The 23,417-nt window shown below is 44.2% G+C and overlaps 1 protein-coding gene across 1 annotated transcript in view; it reads right to left on the bottom strand.

The window, feature by feature from the left end:
* Positions 1 to 23,417, bottom strand: part of pdzd2 (PDZ domain containing 2) — a 198,192-nt gene that overhangs the window by 110,821 nt on the left and 63,954 nt on the right. Inside the window, 6 exon segments of the mRNA XM_079688942.1 lie at positions 616 to 759; positions 1,367 to 1,499; positions 1,874 to 2,019; positions 5,512 to 5,913; positions 5,915 to 5,987; positions 10,058 to 10,530. Of these exon segments, the coding sequence (XP_079545068.1) occupies positions 616 to 759; positions 1,367 to 1,499; positions 1,874 to 2,019; positions 5,512 to 5,913; positions 5,915 to 5,987; positions 10,058 to 10,530 (1,371 nt within the window).

The raw sequence follows: 23,417 nt of genomic DNA, 5'->3' as shown, positions 1-23,417 counted from the left end.
TCACTCACTCACTCACTCACTCACTCACTCACTCACTCACTCACTCACTCACTCACTCACTCACTCACTCACACACACACACACACACACACACTAACTTTATAGGAGTGTAATATCATAACTTACATTACTCGTACCTTGAGTGTTAATGATAAAGTGTTTTATAAAAATGATGGATAGTGAGTGATTCCAGTATGTGTGTGTGTGTGTGTTCCCCCTAATCTGCTCCCCACAAGATTGTTAGAATGCGCAAACTTTGTCTACGCTTCTCACTGCAGTGACAGATATTTGACTGTGCGGTGCGGCTCTGCTGGGGGGGGGGGCATTAGGTTAATCAGATTACATTTGTCTGTAACGCAGTAATATCACACGTCACTGTTGGTTCAGCAGTAATTACATTACAGTTACTAAGCCCAAAATGATTTTGTTACTTGCGTTACTTTAAGGCCTCCGACTATTATCTGCATAACGTGAAGACAGAAAGAAAAGTCAAACGTCCTGTGGGGTGAGGCCTCGTGAAGAGGGTTGGTGGCTCTGATGTAAATGTTAGCTGGTGACTCCCTTACTCCTCACACAAACTCACAATTACACACAAAAACAAAGTATATTATCTACCAGGTAGGGGTCGGTGCTGCAGTTGGAGGTCTGGGGGGAGAGAGGGGGGGCCGTCTGGGGGTGGCAGGACAGGGAACTGCAAGTGCTGACCAGGTCCGGCAGACTGATGGAGGGGAAGCGCTCAAAACCAACATCTGCCTCCTCCTGCAGGGACGCAAAGACAGAAACAGTCAAATGTAAGATGTTGCTTTCAATAATGTGTATTCATTATGCTACACATATACTACAATGTATTGCCCGTGTCCAACTGGTACAGTATAAAATACTATGGCTGCATGATGTTATCACAACAGGAACCCTAAACTACCTGGAACTTTCTCAAGTCTGTCATTATATATTTGTGTTTAATGGCTTCCTGCATGGAATAGGGAGAATGTTTTTTGAAATTGTGACAAAAATGTCTTCCCACTGTTGAGACAAAATACAGTTTTTATACAGTTAGCAGCCTCGTGCAGGAGGTGTGATATTTAAGAGTTAGGATGTTGAGTGTTTGCAGTGAGTCCATTTCTGTCTCCACTCTTTCCAGTGTATTGATTCCAGGGATGTTCCCCAACATTTGCATGGATATCCATTTGGCAGGGACTGAAGGTATATTTATGTGTGTGTGTGTGTGTGTGTGTGTGTGTGTGTGTGTGTGTGTGTGTGTGTGTGCGTGTGCGCGTGTGTGTGTGTGTGTGTGTGTGTGTGTGTGTGTGTGTGTGTGTGTGTGTGTGTGTGTGTGTGTGTGTGTGTGTGCGTGTGTGTGTGTTACCCTGCTAGCCACCACCAGCTGCACCAGACCAGACGTGGAGCGGAGGATGCCGACAGCCTCCTGATGAGTGAGCCCCACCAGAGACTGACCGTTAATCATCAGCAGCTCATCACCAGCATGAAGACGCCCGTCCCTGAAACACACACAGTTAGACGCACACACTTACATAATACTGTGCATATATATTTACAACAACCTCAAACTCAAACAGAACTTTTATCACACCACTCATCACAGGTGTCCAATATGTTACAATAGCTTGCACTATCATTCAATGCTCCACTGAGGTTGAACTCTTCAAGTCTTTATAACTATTTTATACAACATAACCGGCATAGCATTAAGATAGACATAGTGAGTGTCCATCATGGACTTGTTTGGGTAAATAAGTGTAGTAGTTCTACAAACAAATAAACATCACATCATCAGCATATATATATGATAGTGCTAAACCTAATAAAAAATAGTATAATTTAATTTTTGTGACAGTATGAATGCTCACTGTACCTGTGAATTGCACCCGCATTCTCCACGCGGGCGATGATGATGCCATGAGGGGAGCGCTTGGAGCCCCGCCCCCCTGTGATCTGTATGCCGAGGCCCTCCTCCCCCTTCACCATATGCATCTTCCAGATGTGGCTGCCCTCTCTGGGCTACAAAGCAGCACAAACAAACATACGTCAAACATTATGTCAAATCAGGGTTGTGAGACAAATAATTTATATAGATCATAAAGCGGAAAGAAAATCAACCAGATGAGAAGGAATAAATAGAAAAGGCTGAATCTGATGCTCAAGAGCATATATATTAAAGAGGCCCCATTATGCTTTTTGAGGTTTGTCCCTTCCCTGTAGTGTGTTATAGGTTTGTGTGCATGTAAACGGTCTGCAAAAGATAACATCCCTGTGTTCTCTCCCTCACACTCCCCCCTTGCCTGAAACACCTCCATTGGACTCCTTTATAAGTGACATCTCAATGTAACACTCATGCTTCTATTGGCTAGCGCTCCAACTTTTCCTTTTTGAACATTAAAGCATGGAGACATGTCACAGTAGAGATACTAAATACTGATATGAACCTACAAATGAGCAGAATAGGGCCCCTTTACATTTTACGCTCATATAGTATGTCTGTTTTGTTTGGAATATACACATGTCCGTCTCCTGGAACCTGTTTTTACTTTCAAATCTGTCATCTTCCATTTAACATATTCCAGTGTGTGTGTGTGTGTGTGTGTGTGTGTGTGTGTGTGTGTGTGTGTGTGTGTGTGTGTGTGTGTGTGTGTGTGTGTGTGTGTGTGTGTGTGTGTGTGTGTGTGTTGTTTTTCCTGTGTTTCTACTTAGTGCATCTACAGTACAATGACGGTGTAGAAGTACCTCAGACAACCCCATATCAAAACACCAAAACTGTCCCTTTAATGTCTGCAATTCCACAGCTCAGCTTTATCAGATATGTTCACGACTTGTAAACGTAACAGGATTTAAAAGAGAGGCCATCTCCACCGATGCTGGCTGCAGACATTATCATCTCCAATCCCTCTGATGGGAGGATGCAACAGCTGTCTGTCTCAATCCTCTGACGCACATGTTAAACACTATCACTATCCTTTTCATGCTATCGGGACATCTGGACACACATATGTGGACCACTGAACACCTGGCTGCTGGACCCAGCTGTTTCTGGCATTTCCATTTTTGTGATAAAGTGTTATGCAATCAGGAGGATTTGTCCCCTACTGACACAGAAGGCGGCGCAGGTCCTGGTCCAGGTGTCTAATACACTTATGTAGAATCTGTTGACATAATACACTTAAATTGAGTCAATGTTTCAGTTTTTTCAGTGTATTATGGTATTGTTGATAACCTTTAATAATCTTTGTTTCTTGCTTCATTATTTACATACTTCATTTTGCATTTATTAACATTTACTTAACAGTTAATTATGCAGGTGAAAACAATGCCTTATTAAGGGTAATCAATAAAAGCAGAGGTTGTGGTCCCGTGGTCACTTATATAATCCTCCTCATCGATGACTCCTGAACACTCGGAGAGCAGAGCCTCTCTCCTATGGGCTTAGATTTCTCTCATAAACATTTGTGTGAACACAAAAATAATTTGTGTGTAAATATGTGATTTGTAAATGTAAAACACCATCCACAAATGCATTTAAAAGATTTGCAAACTCACAAATACATTTGCAAATTTAAAAAGGATCTGCAAATAAAAAAAAAGATCTGTGAATACTATAATTAATTAACAAATAAACAAAATAAATATCTCTTTAACATTGACAACTTTCGATCAGGTATTTGTGAATCCATTTTGTATTTGTCAACCAAAAATGCGCTTGTGGATCTCAAATCTCTGATTGTGGAGAGTTTTTGAGACAAACTTTCCGTCGGTCTCGGCCGAAATCTGCTCGTGTCACTCGGTTATTTTCGGAAACCATGTGATGGCCTGCTGATGATGATTTCCGCATTTCAAGGTTTCAAAGAAACGGTACGTCCACACCGTGTCTGGAGCGAAACCAATCACATGAATCTCCCGCCCCGGACACACAAGCACGCGGTTTGATTGGCTAGAGCTTATACTGGCATATGATTTGATTGGCTGACGCTTCCGTTGACGCTTGAAAAGTTGAACTTTTCTCAACTTTCGAAGCGAGCAACGGAAGCAAAGCGATGCAACGTAACCACAATGCAGTTCGGCAAAGCCTGACGTCACCCCATTCAAAGTGAATGGGGAGCGTCTCCGTTGAAGCAAAACAAATTAAACAAAATGCCTCTTGAGGGCATGAAGAGAGAAAAAGTCCAGCTAATTCCCAATTGATTCCCATGTTAATTTGTTCAGGATCTTTCTTCAGAGCAGAGAGAAGTGCACTTTAGAAAAACTGCTCCCATCTCCACATTTTAGGCATAAAACCCAAAAAAACAACATATTCATCGGGGTTCCCTGATGCTCACGGTCTGGTCATTTTTTTATAAGACCCATAGTTTTAGAACAGGTGGCAAAATTGTCAGATATAATCCTCAATGCATTCTTATGGGACTCAGTGCTCCAGTTGGTTGTCATGGTGTTGCTGGGCAGATTGGAGCCACACACACACACACACACACACACACACTCTCTCTCTCTCTCTCTCTCTCTCTCTCTCTCTCTCTCTCTCTCTCTCTCTCTCTCTCTCTCTCTCTCTCTCTCTCTCTCTCTCTCTCTCTCTCTCTCTCTCTCTCTCTCTCTCAAACACACACACACACACATACACACACTCTCTCTCTCGCACACACACACAAACTATCTCTCTCTCTCTCGCTCGCTTGCTCTCTATCTCTCTCTTTCCATAGTTTTTGAACGGGTGGCAAAATGGTCAGATATACAACTCAATGCATTCTTATGGGACGCAGTGCTGCAGTTGGTTGTCTTTGATCTCTGGACACACACACAGGTGTTATGATTGGGTGTTATGAGTAGGTGCTCAGAATGGACTTTAACAGACTGTCTCAGCCTATTCTTTTCTGTCTGATGGAGACTTCATACAGACTTCAACAGGTTCCACATATTTTATACATTATTGTTGACGTATGGTTTTAGTCGAAAAGTTTGCAGTCAAAATATTCTGCTGCTTTCCCAAGCCTTTTTACTTTCTTTTCTCATCTTAATACAAATTCATTCACTGCTACTTACATCTGATATTTAACTCCTTCAGCCTATTTTCAGCTGCAAAAACCATTCAACTATTACATTATTCAGCTAGTTCAGGACATCAAGGCTATCCAGTACATGTTGTTGTTTAAACCTTTTTTTAAACCTTTTCTTTTATATATTAAGCTTTTTCTGCATTTTTGTAGCTAAAAGCAGCTACCATTCAGCTAATAACATATTCAGCTTTTTCAGCAAAATTCAGCCATAAATGTTCACAGTTTACAGCATTTGCACGCATTTTCTGCAGGAAATGCATTTTCTAGTTTATCTTCTAACACTTTTGATTTGCATTGCATTTGATATTGAGGTAACACAAAAGTAACATAAATTAATCAGGCTATATTACTTATATATTCTGACACTCACATTAGGTTGCTGATTACAGTTTTTGACATGTACCAAGTTATTGTAATGGATTACATTTTAAAGTGTCCCCCCAGCGCTTACCTGGCCTGACGGCTCGCTGCTGAAGGAGTCCATCTTGTATTCTAACAGCTGACTGTGACAGCGTGCCGGCAGCGTGGCCGTGCCTCTGTGGAGCCGCTGAGGAACACTTCTGATGTCAGGGCTTTCCTCTGTGAGTGTGTGGTGGGGGGGGATGCACCCTGAGTCCTCTCCTGGAGGGCTGAGCCCTGCATCAGGTGGCGCCGAGGAGCCGTTGTAACAGCTCTGCAGGTCTGAGTCCTTGCTGCCCCTGTTGAAGGACGATCTCGATATGACTCCAAACTTGCGTGTGCGTTTGCAGTTGGCGGGACCCTCAGGGGGCTCCGGGGCCTCCCTGTCCTGCTTCTGGTCCTCACAACTGTCACTGCTCACAGTACTGATGCTGCCATTACAGGGAGGGGGGGGGGGCCTTTCGCTTAACTCGCCTCAGCATGATCAGGTAGATACAGCCTCCATTCCAGCACTGCTCCGCCAGGTAACTGTGTAAAATAAACATGGATAATGCCGTCATTACATCAGGGATCAAATAATCCTCACAGTAATCTCTTCTGGCATTCTGTACAGGTTTTATATTGCATAACATTTGACAGTGTGAACCTGCGTGATACCTATTGTACAGGACGTCTACATGACGTCTACATGACATCAACTACTCTCTCTGACCATCTCTTAACTATTTTAGAAATGTTTCTGTGCTATGAACAAAATACATAATATACATACAAAACTGGTATCTCCTAATGCTGCAACTTTACATTAAAAGCATTCAATTGACTTTTATCATAACATGTTAACAGGATATCCAATGTGGTTGTCTGTGAGCTTGGCAATGACCGCAATCACTCATGTAAAAGTAATCTACAAACACTTCCTGACAGCAGAGTAGTAAATAAGTTTGAATGTGACACCCCAGCACTGTTAGATGAAGAGCTGCAAACCTCCATATCCTCAGCCAGGTAACCAACCACCTTCATTTTGCCTGTTTACAGTGAGCAGCATACAATTACATCATAGTTGCTCAGGGAATGATGGAAAGAGACAAATGATTGGCCGGCATCTTTATTTAAAGTGGACCTATCATGCTATATTCGAATAATATATTGCAGGGCCATACCTATATAGAACATGTCTGTGAAGGATTTTTTTCAAAATACCAAACAGATCATGCATTTTAGCCATGCCTCATTTCGCTCTATTTGCTCCAATGGAAGCCAATGGCCGTGGCTGTCTCCTCCTGATAGGTGGAGAGTTGCCCATATAGGCAGAGCTCCTCGTTTCTGACGTAAGAGATATTTCAAATCTGGATCAGTCTGTATCAGATCCATTAAAGCCCCGTTTTTTGAGATTTGGGTACGGATGAAAAGAGAGACGGTTGTGTTTTCTGACACTTGGTGAGTTCCCTGACACACCGGGGACACATATTCATGTCTAAAAGATGTACAAAGGATGCATTTTGCATGATAGGTCCCCTTTAAACAACATTAGCTTGTAATACTGTCCTCAGTATTCTGGGACCTGATGTGTGTATCAAACCACATTATTACCATTGACCTTTAGGACTTTAACTAATGCACCTTAAGTCCATGAAGGACTCTTCTTAAACCAGTCAGGTTTCTATACGAGGGAGAGGCTTTAAACAAAAACAGTGTCTTAACATGGTTTGAATGTGGATTATTATTGATGGCTCCTCGGGTTGTGTAGAAAGCAGCATCTGTGGAGCTCAGCATGCAGTGGCAGTGACAAAACATGTATAACAACTAATAAAAATTACTTGCATAAAATCTGCATTCCTGTAAAATCCAGTAAAATTCTCTCAGTTTAGTCAGTTCTTCATTTAACAAAACGGCCTGTCAGCTGTTTCTGCTGCGGCTGGAGAAAGGAGAGGGAGCTCCCACTGGAATTAATGGACCTGCAGAGGAGCCAGCCTTCAGTATGAGGATTTTTTTAATCACTATTACACTGTGATTTAGTGCAATACCAACAGAACATTTCCATATGTTTCCTTAAAACTACAAGACAAAGACAAACCACACACTGAGATGTCTGCTGGAGTGTCTTTCATTTCTCAAGTGTAGTCGATTTCTAAGGTTTTAACATGTTTACTCTTTGCACTCAATAATGAGTGTATTTCATATTACAGCTTATATTTCAGAGCTGCGTGTTGTATAACCGCGGCGGGGAGCTGTGGTCTCAAGGTCCTAGGTGCCTCAAGGGGCGGTAACCTTCGAACCTCCTGGTGGACACCGGTGGTCAGGGAAGCCGTCCGACTGAAGAAGGAGGCCTTCAGGGATTTGTTATCCCGGGGGACTCCCGAGGCAGTTGCAAGGTACCGACGGGCCCGAAGGGCAGCAGCCTCAGCCGTGGCCGAGGCAAAGCAGCGGGTGTGGGAGAAGTTCGGAGAAGACATGGAAAAAGACTTTCGGGCGGCACCAAAGTTGTTCTGGAAAACTGTCCGACACCTCAGGAGGGGAAAGCAGGGAACCATCCAAGCTGTGTACAGTAAGGATGGGACGTTGTTGACCTCAACTGATGGAGTGTTAGGGCGTTGGAAGGAGCACTTTGAGGAACTCCTGAACCCGACAACTCCGCCCTCTATGCTAGAGGCAGAGCTGGAGTATGACGGGGGATCGACACCAATCTCCCGGGAGGAGGTCACTGAGGTCGTCAAACAACTTCACAGTGGCAAAGCCCCGGGGGTGGATGAGATCCGCCCAGAAATGCTGAAGGCTCTGGGTGTTGAGGGACTGTCATGGTTGACACGTCTCATCAACGTTGCGTGGAAGTCGGAAACAGTACCGAAGGAGTGGCAGACCGGGGTGGTGGTTCCCCTTATTAAAAAGGAGGATCAGAGGGTGTGTGCCAATTACAGAGGCATCACACTACTCAGCCTCCCCGGGAAAGTTTACTCTAAGGTACTCGAAAGGAGGGTCAGGCCGATTGTCGAACCTCAGATTGAGGAGGAACAATGCGGATTCCGTCCTGGTCGTGGAACGACGGATCAGCTTTTTACTCTCGCAAGGATCCTGGAGGGGGCCTGGGAGTACGCTCATCCAGTCTACATGTGTTTTGTAGACTTGGAGAAGGCGTATGACCGGGTTCCCAGGGAGTCACTGTGGGAGGTGATGCGGGAGTATGGGGTGAGGGGGTCTTTACTCAGGGCCATCCAATCTCTGTACTCCCAAAGCGAGAGCTGTGTCCGGGTCCTCGGCAGTAAGTCGGACCCATTTCAGGTGAGGGTTGGCCTCTGCCAGGGCTGCGCTTTGTCACCAATCCTGTTTGTAATATACATGGATCGGATTTGGAGGCGTAGTCGTGGGGGAGGGGTCTGCAGTTCGGTGGACTAAGGATTGCACCACTGCTTTTTGCAGATGATGTGGTTCTGATGGCTTCATCGGTCTGCGACCTTCAGCACTCACTGGATCGGTTCGCAACCGAGTGTCAAGCGGCTGGGATGAGGATCAGCACCTCCAAATCTGAGGCCATGGTTCTCAGCAGGAAACCGATGGACTGTCCACTCCAAGTAGGGAATGAGTCCTTACCCCAAGTGAAGGAGTTCAAGTATCTCGGGGTCTTGTTCTCGAGTGAGGGAGCAATGGAGCGTGAGATGGGTCGGAGAATCGGAGCAGCGGGAGCGGTACTGCAGTCGCTTTACCGCACCGTTGTGACGAAAAGGGAGCTGAGCCAGAAGGCAAAGCTCTCTGTCTACCGGGCCATTTTCGTTCCTACCCTCACCTATGGTCATGAAGGATGGGTCATGACCGAAAGAACGAGATTGCGGGTACAAGCGGCCGAGATGGGTTTTCTCCGCAGGGTGGCTGATGTCTCCCTTAGGGATAAGGTGAGAAGTTCGGTCATCCGGGAGGGACTCGGAGTTGAACCGCTCCTCCTTCGCGTCGAAAGGAGCCAGTTGAGGTGGTTCGGGCACCTAGTTAGGATGCCACCTGGGCGCCTCCCTAGGGAGGTGTTCCAGGCACGTCCAGCTGGGAAGAGACCAAGGGGTAGACCTATAACCAGATGGAGGGATTATATCTCTTCGCTGGCCTGGGAGCGCCTTGGGATCCCCCAGTCAGAGCTGGTTGATGTGGCCAGGGAAAAGAAAGTTTGGGGCTCTCTGCTGGAACTGCTACCTCCACGACCCGACCACGGATAAGCGGGAGAAGATGGATGGATGGATGGTGTTGTATTTCAGAGCAGGCCTTGGCATGTGGCTATGAACCGTGAAACCATGCAGGCACATCTCTGGCTTTGCTTGGCTATTGTTCTTTTTGCACAGGTTGCTGTGATGAGGTACAGTGAATTTATCAGATCATTTAATTCACCATCTTCTTGCTATGAGCTTACAGAATACAATGTGCTTGATCATTGCGACATCTCTTCATTTCATGTTTGCAATGCAAAAACTGAAACATAATAATAGGTTCAACTTAATATTATTGCTTTCAATTAACCTAATACAATTATGTGACATCTGTTCAGCATTTAATTAAAGTCGACGTTTCAGTTTGTTCAGTGTGGTTCATGGTTACAGTTTTGGTTTCAGCTGTCTTACCTGGCTCCACTGACGTCTACTCCCACCATCAGCTGCCCGTTCAGTGACAGCAGTTCGTCTCTGAGCTTGATCCCCCCACAGCGGGCGGCTGGGCTCCTCTTCCTCACCTCTGTCACCCAGATGCAGCCCACATCTATGATGGGGCCCTGGTCCCTCCTCCTCCTCGGGCCCCCCTTCTTCCTTCCATCAGGGTCCCCAAAAATAGGGATGTTCCCAAAGCTGAGGCCAAACTCAGCACCGTCAAACCCATCTTTACTGAAGGCCACGGCCCGGACCTCGATGTCTAGCCCCTCCCTGCAGGAGGGGGGGCTGGGGGTCGGAGCTGTGTCACTGTCCATGAAGTTGAACTTAATGTACTCAACCAGCTTCTGAATGGCAGCCAGACACAGGGGCATGTCCTCCACGTTAACACTGTTAACACTGCTGCTGCTGCACACACTGTCCCTCTCCACATTCTGGCAGTCCTGGTCCCCCTGCAGGAGGAAGAGGAGGGACCAATGAGTGAATGAAAAGCCTTAAAGGACGTCACTGTCATTTGACACAAAATAAAATTATCATTTGTTTTAATATTCAGAAGCGCTGCATGGTGCCATGTTTTTATTTTTACATGCATAATATTTAGTTCAGAGCGCAGCAACTTGGGCGAGGAAAGTATTGTAACTGTAGGAATTATTATTGTTTTTATAACAAATTCCATTTGGCCTTAGGCGCCCCCAAACCCAAGAAACTTGGCAAAAGATTCAGGTTTCGGGGTGGGAGTCGATGAGAGAGAAACTAACTCTGGAGGGAACACAGGGATTTTAGCCTTTGCAGACCATTTACATGCACTAAAACCTATAGAAGAGTACAAGGAAGGGAGAGCCTCAGAAAGCAGAATAGGGCCTCTTTAAATTATTTCCAGAAAGTATTTTAACACACTAACCTGGTGACCATGTGACAGAGTAACTTGATTTGGACAGTAGTGGACTGTAACTCTCCTTCAGACACCCACACACCCATCAACCATGACAGCATTTGTCTACTATACAGGGTCCGTTTTCCAAAATTAGATATCACGGACAATGAGACTTCCTGTTTACACTCCTGAGCTATACTTAGGAGAGGGTTTACTGATCTGGGGGCCTTAAAACACTTATATATGGGCCCTTTGTCACACTTTCTCTAACAAAAAGGTTGTAAGCTGTTGTAGAAGGTCTTTCATAAAAGTAAAACTATTAACCCTTGGAGACCCACATGTCTTTTTTAGTGGAGGACGGGGATGTTGAGGAGGAGAAAGCAGGTCAAGAGTATGTGCTACACAGAAGTGGAATATCACATCTGGAAGCTGGAAACCTGAAGATTAATTTCACATATTTTATTTTGATTTGAGCAGATGTGTTCAACAACAAGTGTTATGCTGGAAGAATGACAAGTGGATGACGAGCACTTTTTCTCTGGGAATACTGAGACACCTGCTGATTGACATTCTATTAGAAAAAGCTATTTATCATCTGAATGTCCTCAGTCCCTAGCTTATGGTGGTCAACTTTCCTGAGTCTGTGATTAACCTAGAGCAGTGGTCACCAACCTTTTTAAGCCCAAGATCACCGACCTCGGCCTAGGTGAAAGGCGAGATCTACTTATTGCAGAATTGAGTGAAAAAGACAGTGCTTCCAATTTGAGGCCTTTTATATAGGCTAATTGCATCTGAATTACTGTTAAAATGAAGGCTCCATAATCAGCTCACGGGATATAGGCAGCGGTAAAGTGCTATTTTTTATGAGTGGGGGGCGGACCTCACCTCCTCTAGGAGGGTCCGGGGGGATGCTCCCCCGGGAAGATTTTTTTTAAAATATTGAAGTTGAAAGCATCAATCTGGTGCACTTTGAGAGCAACATGAAGAGATCTATGGATACATCTCTCAACACCCATATGAAACAGAACTGTGAACAGATTTTCTTTTTCTTTATGGATATTTTACTGCCATATAGTATTTCATACCTGTTTTTCATTTATTCTCTTATTGTTTGTATAACTATAATGATCGTATGAAGGTGTGCCGCGGAAATAATCTTTTGAATAATTTGTGACAAAACCGTTCTAAACACTCAGAGAGTCCTTTAGCTCTGGGGTCCCCAACCCCCAGTCCGGAGGTGTTACTGCCGGGCCGCGAAATAGCTGTGAGTTTATCATAATATTTGCAGAATTCTAAATATATAAAAATATTTTATCAAAACAAATTCAATTTTTATTTAATTTTAATTTTATACCAGTCATATTATTTCATCCAAAACATACAAAATAAATCAAAATTGGTTAGCATAAGGTCTCAGCCTCTCGAGCGCAGATAAAGTTACAGGTGGTGCGCCAATAAGAAGTGGAGCACACAGGAGACAACCGTTTAATCCCAGACTGTTATGTTTGTGGGGGAATGGCAGTGCATACATTATTTGAGATATATTTCGAACTCGGACTTCATTTTAAGGACATTGCGGCCAGGGGTGTGGAGCTATTTTTTTTATTTGTAAAGCTTCCTTCACTTCATGAAATGGCTGCAGCATCAGGAGGCAGCCTCTGAGAAGTGCAGCACCAGCGCGTACACACCGCCTTCACTGTGTTCCCCACTGCAGGCTGCTACGTTTCAACCACACACACCTACACACACACACACACACACACACACACACACACACACACACACACACACACACACACACACACACACACACACACACACACACACACACACACACACACACACACACACACACACACACACACACACACACACACACACATCGAACGGCCCAATTATTCCCCCTATTACTCGTTGTGTGAAGGAAATGTCCGGTCATAAAGGCACATGATGTGTGTGTGTATGTGCTCTGCTCAGCTCCGCTGTGTGTGTGTGTGTGTGTGTATGTTCGGTGTGTTTGTGTGTGTCCAACAACGGCATTTGTTTTCAAATTACCATGAACAGTCATTTACACACATCTGGCCAACTCCATAGGTATGTGGGTGTTCCCAAAAGAAGTTAGTTTAATCTTAATCTCGATGTAGTGCTAAATGCTGTCGGAGTGCACCGGAACGAACGCCCCGGTATGACGTTATTATTGCTGGCAAACAAGACCAGGGGTCTCACTGACATTTCAGTTATATCAATATGTGTACAGTGGTCCTAATTTGTTTTAATTGTATCCTGGTTTTAAACTGTGTTAATATGTTTGGGATGCATATTGTTCTATTATTTGTTCAGGCTGTTACATACAATTAGCCACTGTTGCCACCTATATTAGGCTATATTATATTATATATTATATTAATATTTGTAAAGCGGTCCTAATTTTTTGTTTTAATTGTATCCTGGTTTTAAACTTTGTTAATATGTTTTGGATGCATATTGGTATTTCTTCAGGCTGTTAAATACAATTAGCCTATGTTGCCACCTGCTGGTGAGTAAATATTCAAATCAGTTAAAATTGACAACCGGTCCGCAATTTTTTTTTAATGTATCTGCCGGTCCTTGGCACAATAAAGGTTGGGAACCCCTGCTCACCTGAGCCCCTCAGTCTGACAGGGGAGGACTCTCCTCCAGCTTGTTGTGGAAACAGCTCCTTATGTCCGTTAGTGCAGTTAGCTAACCAGATGCTAACATCACGGTCCCCGCTCGCACCGGTCCCCCTCTCTCCCTCTCTCTCTCCCTCTCTCTCTCTCTCTCTCTATCACACTAAATTCGCTATTGCCACACACACACAGAGCCGAGCTTGAATGACACAAGCACACGTGTATTTCCATGCAACTCTCTGATTGGTCTGGTGACTTGCCTCTGTTGCATCCACTGAACACGGGAAATTGCAGTCCTGCCGTCCTCTCTTGTGTCATGATGAGGTTCACGTAAAGCACGGTTAATGTATTATATTATTGAGGTGTCTCAAATATACGTCAATAAAGTGGCACCTGCTAACAGGATGGTGGATGATAGGTTTACATCTAAAAACGTATTTTTCAAACATTATTATTTTTATTTTATTTTTATTTCTTTTGTTACTTTTTTTTTTAACGGCCCGCGATCCACCCGCACCACACTCGCGATCGACCGGTCGATCATGATCGACTGGTTGGCGACCACTGACCTAGAGCTTCCAACAGCCCATTGTATACAGCAAGGTGAAGTTTTAAAAAATGACTCCCACCACAATGAAATGGCAATTATAACATCAAACACATCATCACACATGAATTCAGATTTGGGCTCATAAATTCAAAAGAGTCTTAGCTTTCCAGTCTCAGCAAATTCATGCAGTTCTAAGACTGACCCATTTCCCAAGATGGCGGAAAGCAGTTCTGGCGCAGTGGCAGCAATCTATCTCTGTATGATTGTCCTAAATGTCAAACCTCTGTGTAGCTACACCACTCATCTTGCCCCCATGGTAAAACCACATGTTGAGGATACATCATTATCTGCACCAGCAACATTGTTGAATACCAAGCACTTCGGGCATGGTCGTCATATTATCTACAGTTCATTCATCTGGCACTCCTGGCAGACTCTCAAAAAAAAGGGTCTAAAACAAAAAGGGGAGAATATTGGGCTATTGGCTCTGCTAGCACCACCATCGGGTCTCTGCGGTCTCGCGCTGACGGCTGCCGACCTAGCAGCAGGACCTCTACCCACACCATCTGAGGACTACGGGTCCACGCCGAGGGCTGGTGGCCGAGCAGCGGAGATCCACACACCACCGGACACCACTGGACACCACCGGACTGGCTTCAGAAGATTTCGGCTAGCTGAACAGCTAGCTCTGCCGGCGGATCTCTGTGGTCTTGCGCTGACGGCTGCTGGCCTAGCAGCAGGACCAACATCCACACCATCGAAGGACTGGGGGCCCGCACCGAGAGCTAAAAGCAAAGCAGCAGAGAACCATGCATCACCGGCCGGCTGCACACGAGGCCGGCTAGCAAAACAGCTAGCTCGGCCGGAGGATCTCTGTGGGCTCGCACCGGTGGCTGGTGGCCTAGCATCTGGACCAACATCCACACCATCGGAGGACTGCAGGACCGCCAATGGCTAGCAGCCTAGCAGCAGAGATCCATAAAACACCAGCTAGCTTTGACTGCTCCACTGTCAACAACCGTGTTGTGTTCTAATATACTCCTGCCAATAGGGGGCGCAGTGTAACCAGAGTATACATACAATGTTGAGAGAAGAAGAGTAAGCCCGGGAGTTGATGCTGTGGCAGTTAAGCATGACGAACAGTAAAGAGTTGAGTACCCGTATCCTCTGTCCCTTGTTTCATTAATTTCTTTCTACTAATACACAACAAATTGGCGACGAGGATGGCCGTGGCTTCTACTCCTTTACCTCCCACCTTTCTTCAGTGTCCGGGAGAACCTACTATGCCATTTGGAACATGGCTAAAAATGTTCGAAAACTATCTGCTAGTGATCGACGTGGAAGGAGCCAAGTGGCCGGATACCCGTATAAGTGCAATGCTGCTACACAGCGTCGGAACCGAAGCACAGAGGATATTCTACACATTGACTGAAACGGGAACTACATACAACCATGCCGTGGCTGCACTACGGGCGCATTTCGTGCCGAAGGTAAACGTAATTGCGGAGAGACACAGGTTCCGCCAACGAGCCCAGAGACATGATGAAACAATTGCACAGTACGTCTCTGCGCTACGTGAAATGCTCGTTTTTTGTGAATTTGGAAATGCAGAACAGGATATGCTGCGTGATCAGATCGTGGAAAAAGCCTACAGTGGACGCATACGTGAACGCTTGCTGCTAGAAGACAAACTGACACTGGATAAAACCATTCAGATTGCAAATCAGGTGGAAATGGCGGCGCGCAACGTGGCCGAGTTCTCCAACAGTGAAGTGCCTGTGAGAGAGATCAGCGCGCCAAAATGGGAACAAAAACGTCCCGCTGCAAGTAAACAAAGGCAAGGTGAGAGAAAGTCTGAGCAAGCACGAAGATGTTACAGATGTGATTCAGATAAACATATGGCCAATTCCACACAATGCCCTGCTACAAACAAAATATGCAAATCCTGTGGAAAAACTGGGCATTTTGCCAAAGTGTGTCGTTCAGAACAAAAACGTGAAGTGAGGGAGGTCGTTATTCCAGAACTGACTGTTTTATTGCTGAATAATTCTGCCCCAAAAGAGAAGAAAATAATGTGCACTGTAGATTTGGGACTTTCTCCTGCTAACCAGTCATTTGAGATGATAGTAGATATTGGTTCTTCAGTGTCACTGCTGCCGGCTCATGTGTACGAGACCTATTTCAGTCACATACCACTGAAACCTACAAAGGTTCCTCTAGTCACATACTCAAGACAGAGAATCCCAGAACTAGGGAAACTGCATTTACGTGCATTCCATGACGGAAATACTGCCTCAGCTACCCTTTTCATTGTGAAGTCAGGTTCAATACTGCTGGGCCTGGACCTGTTTGAGGCACTGGAAATGGTCATCATGAGAAACAGAGTGGTACTGAAGTCAGAGCACACAGTCAGAGAGATAACAACCCCACCTGCAACTCCTACTACACCGACACCTACTGCATCTGCACCTGTTAATACAGTTTTACCTATGGGCTGTGTTAGGAACGTAGTACACAAAGTAAGAGTGAAAGATGAGGTGAAGCCTGTGCAGCAGAAATTGAGAAGGCTTCCATTCTCAGTCAGAGATGCTGTTTCTGCAGAGTTAAAGCGCCTTCTTGATGCTGACATCATTGAAAAAATAGATGCCTCTCCCTGGGTATCACCGATCGTTGTGACTCAACGAAAGAACTCATCTAAAATAAGGATGTGTACAGACCTCAGGGAGCCTAACAAGGCCGTCATAATGGATTGCTACCCCATTCCACACATGGAGGAGCTCTTCTCAGAACTCAGAGGAGCTACCATATTCTCAACCCTCGACCTGGCTAATGCATACTACCAGCTTCCACTGCATGAGGACAGCAGAGATCTGACTGCTTTCATTACTCACGAGGGACTTTTCAGGTACAAGCGAGTTTGCTATGGGCTAGCATCAGCACCCTCAGCATTTCAGAAGATGATGTCCATGGTGCTGAAAGATTTACCTGGAGTGCAGGCATATCTGGATGATATCATCATTTACTCCTCATGCCGTGCTGAGCATGAAACCCGCCTGAAAGCAGTACTGTACCGACTGCAGGAAGCTGGACTAAGTCTCAACACAGATAAATGCAAATTCTACCAGGACAAACTAACGTATCTAGGACACAGCATAAGCAAGGAAGGTCTGCTGCCAAATGATGACCACATTGCAGCTATTCGGGATGCTCCATCACCCAGTGATCCAGTGACTCTCAGGTCTTTTCTTGGCCTAACATCGTGGTACTCCAAGTTCATACAGAACTATGCAACTGTGGTGGAACCAATGAGAGATGTGCTACGCAGAGCTACATTCACATGGACTGATGAGGCACAGAGTAGTTTTCAGCAGGTTAAACTACTCATCACAGACAGTTCATCACTCGCTCTTTTTGACCCGTCACGGCCCACCATAGTGTCTACAGATGCCTCAGACTATGGCATAGGTGGGGTGCTGACACAGATACATCGTGACAACACTGAAAGAACAGTGGCATTTGCTTCGCGCTCTCTTAGTGCTGCAGAGAGAAAGTACTCTGTGATAGAAAAAGAAGCTTTGGCCTGTGTGTGGGCTGCAGAGCGTTGGAGAACCTACTTGTGGGGAACAAAGTTCACCTTAAGGACTGATCACCAAGCTTTGACCACACTCTTGGCTACAAAAGGCATGGGGAGAGCTGGTATGAGAGTAGCACGCTGGTCGGCCAGGCTACTCTGCTTCAACTATGATATTGTCTACAGACCCGGTGCTCAGAACCATGCAGCAGATTGCCTTTCCCGCCTGCCACTGCCACACGGACAGGACTGCACCTCAGACACGGAACCAGAGATGGTTGCTGCTGTCTCTGCCCTGCTGACTGCTGTTCCCTCGTCTGACTTCACAGATGCCTGCACTTCCTGTCCAGAGTTACGTCAGCTACGCAACTACATGACAGACGGGTGGCCAGCTTCATCCAAAGGCCTGCCTGCTAACATGTTGCCGTACTACCAGGTGAGAAATGAACTTTCTGCACATGAACAACTCATTCTGAGAGGGAGTCACAGGTTAGTTGTTCCAGTAAAGCTACACTCACACATGGTATCCTTAGCACACGAGAGCCACCAAGGCATTGTACGCACAAAACAGAGACTCAGAGACTTGTATTGGTGGCCTAAAATGGATGCACTGGTACAATCGGTTATCGCCGCCTGTGTGTCCTGCCAGATGAATGATAAAACAGCTAAAACTAACCCTGCACCTATGACACCAGTCCCTCTGCCTCAGGGGCCATGGCAAAAGCTTGCCCTCGACATCGTGGGCCCATTTGAGATTGGTCCGGTGGACTGTAAGTTTGCTATTACTATGACTGACTACTATTCAAAATGGCCAGAAGTGTGTTTTGCCCCAAGATGCATTACTGCAACAGTGATCACCTTCATGAGATCAGTGTTCAGCCAAAAAGGGAACCCTGTGTCTGTGGTGACAGATAACGGTCCACAATTCACATCCTCAGAACTCGCCTTTTTCCTAGAAGAAAGAGACATCCAACACATCAGGACTACAATCTACCATCCAGAAGGAAATGGAGCGGTGGAGAGGCTAAATAGAGTGCTGAAGGAAAGCATTCTCACGGCACAGAGAGAGAACGCTCCGTGGAAAGCTCATGTTGCTGAGTTTCTTCAGGTCTACAGAGCTACACCTCACGCCACTACAGGGACATCTCCGTTCCAGCTCATGTATGGAAGAAAAATGCGAACCAAACTCTCAATCCTGCGGATACTCAGGATCAGGAACTGAGAGACAGAGTGGAAAAGAAACAGTGGCACATGAAAACATATTCTGATGCAAAAAGAAATGCCAAGATTCCCAAAATACATCCGGGAAGCCTGGTGCGTGTGAGAAACCCGCTGCATGTCAAAAAGGGAAAGCCAAAGTTCAGTGAGCCTCTGAAAGTGACCAAGCAGAAAGGACCTCACAGTTACACACTTGATAATGGAAAAACCTGGGATGCTTCACACCTGTCGGTGCTTCCAGAAACATTCACTCCTCCATCAGAAGAAGTGAGGCCTGCTGAGCCAGCTACAGTGCATGGTGTTCAGAGCAGGAACCAGCGAATCAGAAAGCAGCCTGTTTGGATTGAGGACTATGTCACTTAAACTGTGGTTGAATTAATGTTTGAAAATGCTCTGCATATTGTGATATGTGAAGTTATTATCATTACAGATGGTTTCATGGTTACTACGTAAGTGTCTGCCTTGCCTTGCCTTGCCTTGCCTTGCCTTGCCTTGCCTTGCCTTGCCTTGCCTTGCCACTGATGCATTAATCAATAACAATAATCCACAGCTCCTCTCTCTGCTCCAGAGGATTTAAATATATATATATATATCCCAATTGGGGGGACACTCTCTCCTCTGAAGACATTGGTGAAAACAGTAATCTGTTTATATCTAAAAATTAACGATGCAATGTCTTCTTTCTCAAGGAGAGGGTCAGTTAGGGACAGGAAGGAACATCATCTTCCCTGGCTGAATCAACACTGCAGGAATCTAATGCAATCTAGAGACCAACTACTAAAGCAGAGCTTGAAATCCAGACTATCCACTGATAGACAGAAATCCACTCATGCTCGTAACAAGGTAACACAAACAATAAGACAGGCCAAAGCAAACTTTTTCATAAACAAACAGGAAAACAGCTATCTTCCTTGATCTAAGGAAGGCTTTTGACACCGTTGACCACTCCTGACAAAGCTGACTTATTTCAATTTTTCGGCAGATTCAATACAGTGGGTTCAAAACTGCGTGTTTTGGTCAACGGTACCAAATCCCCCTACCTTGTCAACCCTGTTGGGGTACCACAAGGTTCCATTCTTGGACCATTACTGTTTTCACTGTACATTAATGACTTGCCTAATGTATGTCCGTGTTGAATGTGCAAATGTATGCCGATGATGCGGTCATCTTTGTACATGGGAAAAACACTGAAATGATCTCATCCTGTCTCTCAAAAGCTTTGGACAAGGTTCAACACTGGCTGAACAACATTTGCTTAGAGTTCAACGTAAAAAAAAAACGGTATGCATGATGTTCAGTAAACGACCAGTCAACATCGAAGGATCCAATGTGTTTTTAAACGGAGCAGAAATAGAACTAGTCCCCAACTTCAAGTATCTTGGAGTCATAATGGACTCAAACTTGACTTTTAAGAAAAATATTAAGAAAGTATCCAATACCATTAAATTCAACTTGCAACATTTTAAACAAATTAGGCTTTTCTTACAGATGTAGCGATTCATTTCAGACAGTTTGAAATGCGAGGGCCGTGATTGGTACGTGATCTGCACTCGCTCAAGGGAAAACCTCCAGCTTGACTTGAGACCGCCCCCGTGATAGATAAATGTAATTATAATGAAGCCAGCTGCAATTGATCATTGATCCACCAGGGGGTGCAGTGGGGTTCCACACTGGAGCTCATGTGAAATAAAATCAGATACAGTATGCTGGATGGACAGCTGCACTTTGTTAAGATCCATATGTCACGGATATCATACTCTGTGCTAAATAAGAGACATGTAATCATTTAGAAAACATCACCATGTTGTTATTTAACAAAATAATGTTGTTTAGTCGAAAAAAACGAACAGGAGGAAATGCAGCCCAGCTCTCGATTTTTAATCCTAATTTAATCATCATCTTCACCACGATCATTTATGTTTATGTTCGCCGAATTGACATGAAATCACTGACACATATGAACTTCAACTTCATTAAAACGTTATTAACGTGCCTAAACTCAGTAATTCATTAAAAATATTCCTATTTTAATGGAGCCTCGTCGGCAGATCAAGATCCCAAAGCGTAGCAGAGGGATCCTGATCTGCATGACGGGTGCTATTTTCCCCATAAGGAACAAGTCGCTGCAAATTATCCCGCTTATTACATGGCCACATTCTCAACAAAGTAACGACATGTCTCCCAGTATTAATTGAAATGCTTTTATGGATTTAGAAAATGTTTTTATTGATTTAAAAAATAGTTGTATGTATTGATTTAAATTGACATGCATCCGCTAAGAAAAATAGTCCGTTGTTACCGTTTTTTAAACAGTCTGAATGAAACGGCAGCTCTCAGCTGTGTATTTACACAACTAATGGCCCATCAACCACAGATCTCTCCCCCCCTGATCTTTCTTCTCCAGCAGCTAAATTAACTGTAGGTTACTCTGAGTGACCATAGACTGTATGTGACAAGCTTACAGTTAGTGACGTAACAACACCATAAAAGCTGGTGAGTTGAAAGCAATACGGGAGGTAAAAATAACTAGAATAATTGTGATTCATTTATTGTGGCTTTTATGTTTTTAGGTATAAAATGTTATGTAATTCAGGCTTATAGTTCACCCTTCTCTAAAAGCCTTCAACAATGACAATATTCATAGTAATTTAATAAATCCTTCCAACACACATTGTAAAAAATAGCCTACTGTAAGTTAAGAAATCATTCCAATATGTACATCTTCAAATGTAACAACAATAACATTATAAATAGTAACATAGCTGAACATGGTATTGCACATTTAGCTTTGAGTGTTACTGACCTCAGATGTTTTTATTACATGAATTAAGGTGACTGAGGCTTTTTAACATACAGGGGTGGAAACTCATCAGGTATGAAAAAGGTGACAAGGATCCGAGCCCCCGGCTCCCCCACCCCACAGAATATCGGCTTTAAAACGAGGAATAACAGAGGATATTAGCAGAACAACTAAAGCAGCAGTGTTAATAATAACAGAAACGCCAAAGAGTCACATCTAATAGAAATATATAAAAGCATTTATTTTAATTGTGTAGCAGTCAGTTTATAATTTTGGCAGCACTGTTGAGCATTTTGAAAATGTATTTTCATGCCTCTGTGCAAGGCTTAGTCGTTCTATCTTTATAGCCACATGGTGTTAAGTAACTAAGTTCATAAACTCAACAAGTACTATACTTGGGCACAATTTTGAGATACTTGTACTTTATTTAAGTATTTCAATGTTTTGCTACTTTGTTCTTCTACCCCACTACAGTTCAGAGGTACATGGTGTACTTCTACTCCACTACATGTATTTAATACCTTTAGTTACTTCACAGATGTGGATGAATGATGTGAAATATAATCAAGTGTTAAATAAGACTTTAGTTCGACCTGGAGCAAATCCACAAGCTACCTTGCAGTATACAAAGTCATTCAAACTAGCTGCACCTTTACCAGCTTTAACACTTTCATGATCAATCATTATAAAACATATCATATATATTATTCTGAAATGGACCAATCTGCACAATGACTACTTTTACTGTCGCAACTTTCACTATATTTTGATGAGAATACTTTTCTACTTTTACTTGAGGTACATTTTGAATGCAGGACTTTTACTGTAACAGAGTATTCCTACACTCTGGTACTTCTACTTTTACTCAAGTACAAGATCTGAGTACTTCTACTTTTACTCAAGTACAAGACCTCAGTACTTCTACTTTTAATCAAGAACAAGATCTGAGTACTTCTACTTTTACTCTACAAGATCCGTGTGCTTCTACTTTTACTCAAGTACAAGACCTGAGTGCGTCTACTTTTACTCAAGTACAAGATCTGAGTGCTTCTACTTTTACTCAAGTACTATATATATATATATATACTTATACCACCTCTGTTTATAGCCTATGAAAAAAACTATTAGAAATAGAAGGCTAAAGCTAACGTTAGCAGATAGTGACAATATATGCTAGCTAGCTAGCTCAACGATTCCTTAAATAATATTGCCACAGAAAAACTTTTCAGTTCACATCACGCTCTGCCGCTCCGACAGGGAGCTCTGCTCTGAACACCTGAACGGCCCGTTCTAACAGCTGTTCACCAGCGGTCCAGTCTGTGCCACAGTGACTCCGGACGCGCAGTTAATATTAACGAACGCACCCGTAGGTAATGTAGCTGCTGAAGCTTGACCATCATCTCGGAGCAGCAGAACCTTATTATACATCCATGAGAGCAGAGCCGACAGGCAGGAAGACTCGAGCACACAGCTCGTACTTCATTATAATATATAAAAAAAGAACACCATGCGTGTCATGATGGCACATAACAGCTCACGGCAAATATGAATATACTGTATTCAACTTAATTAAAACGTTATTAACGTGCCTAAACTCAGTAGTTCACTAAAAATATTTATATTTTAATGGAGCGTCGTCGGCAGATAAGGATCCCAAAGCGTAGCGGAGGGATCTTGA

The sequence above is a fragment of the Notothenia rossii genome (assembly GCF_949606895.1).
Source record: "Notothenia rossii genome assembly, chromosome: 6".
Lineage (NCBI taxonomy): Eukaryota > Metazoa > Chordata > Actinopteri > Perciformes > Nototheniidae > Notothenia > Notothenia rossii.
The sequence above is the reverse complement of the archived record's forward strand: the minus strand, read 5'-3'. Positions and strand labels throughout refer to the sequence as shown.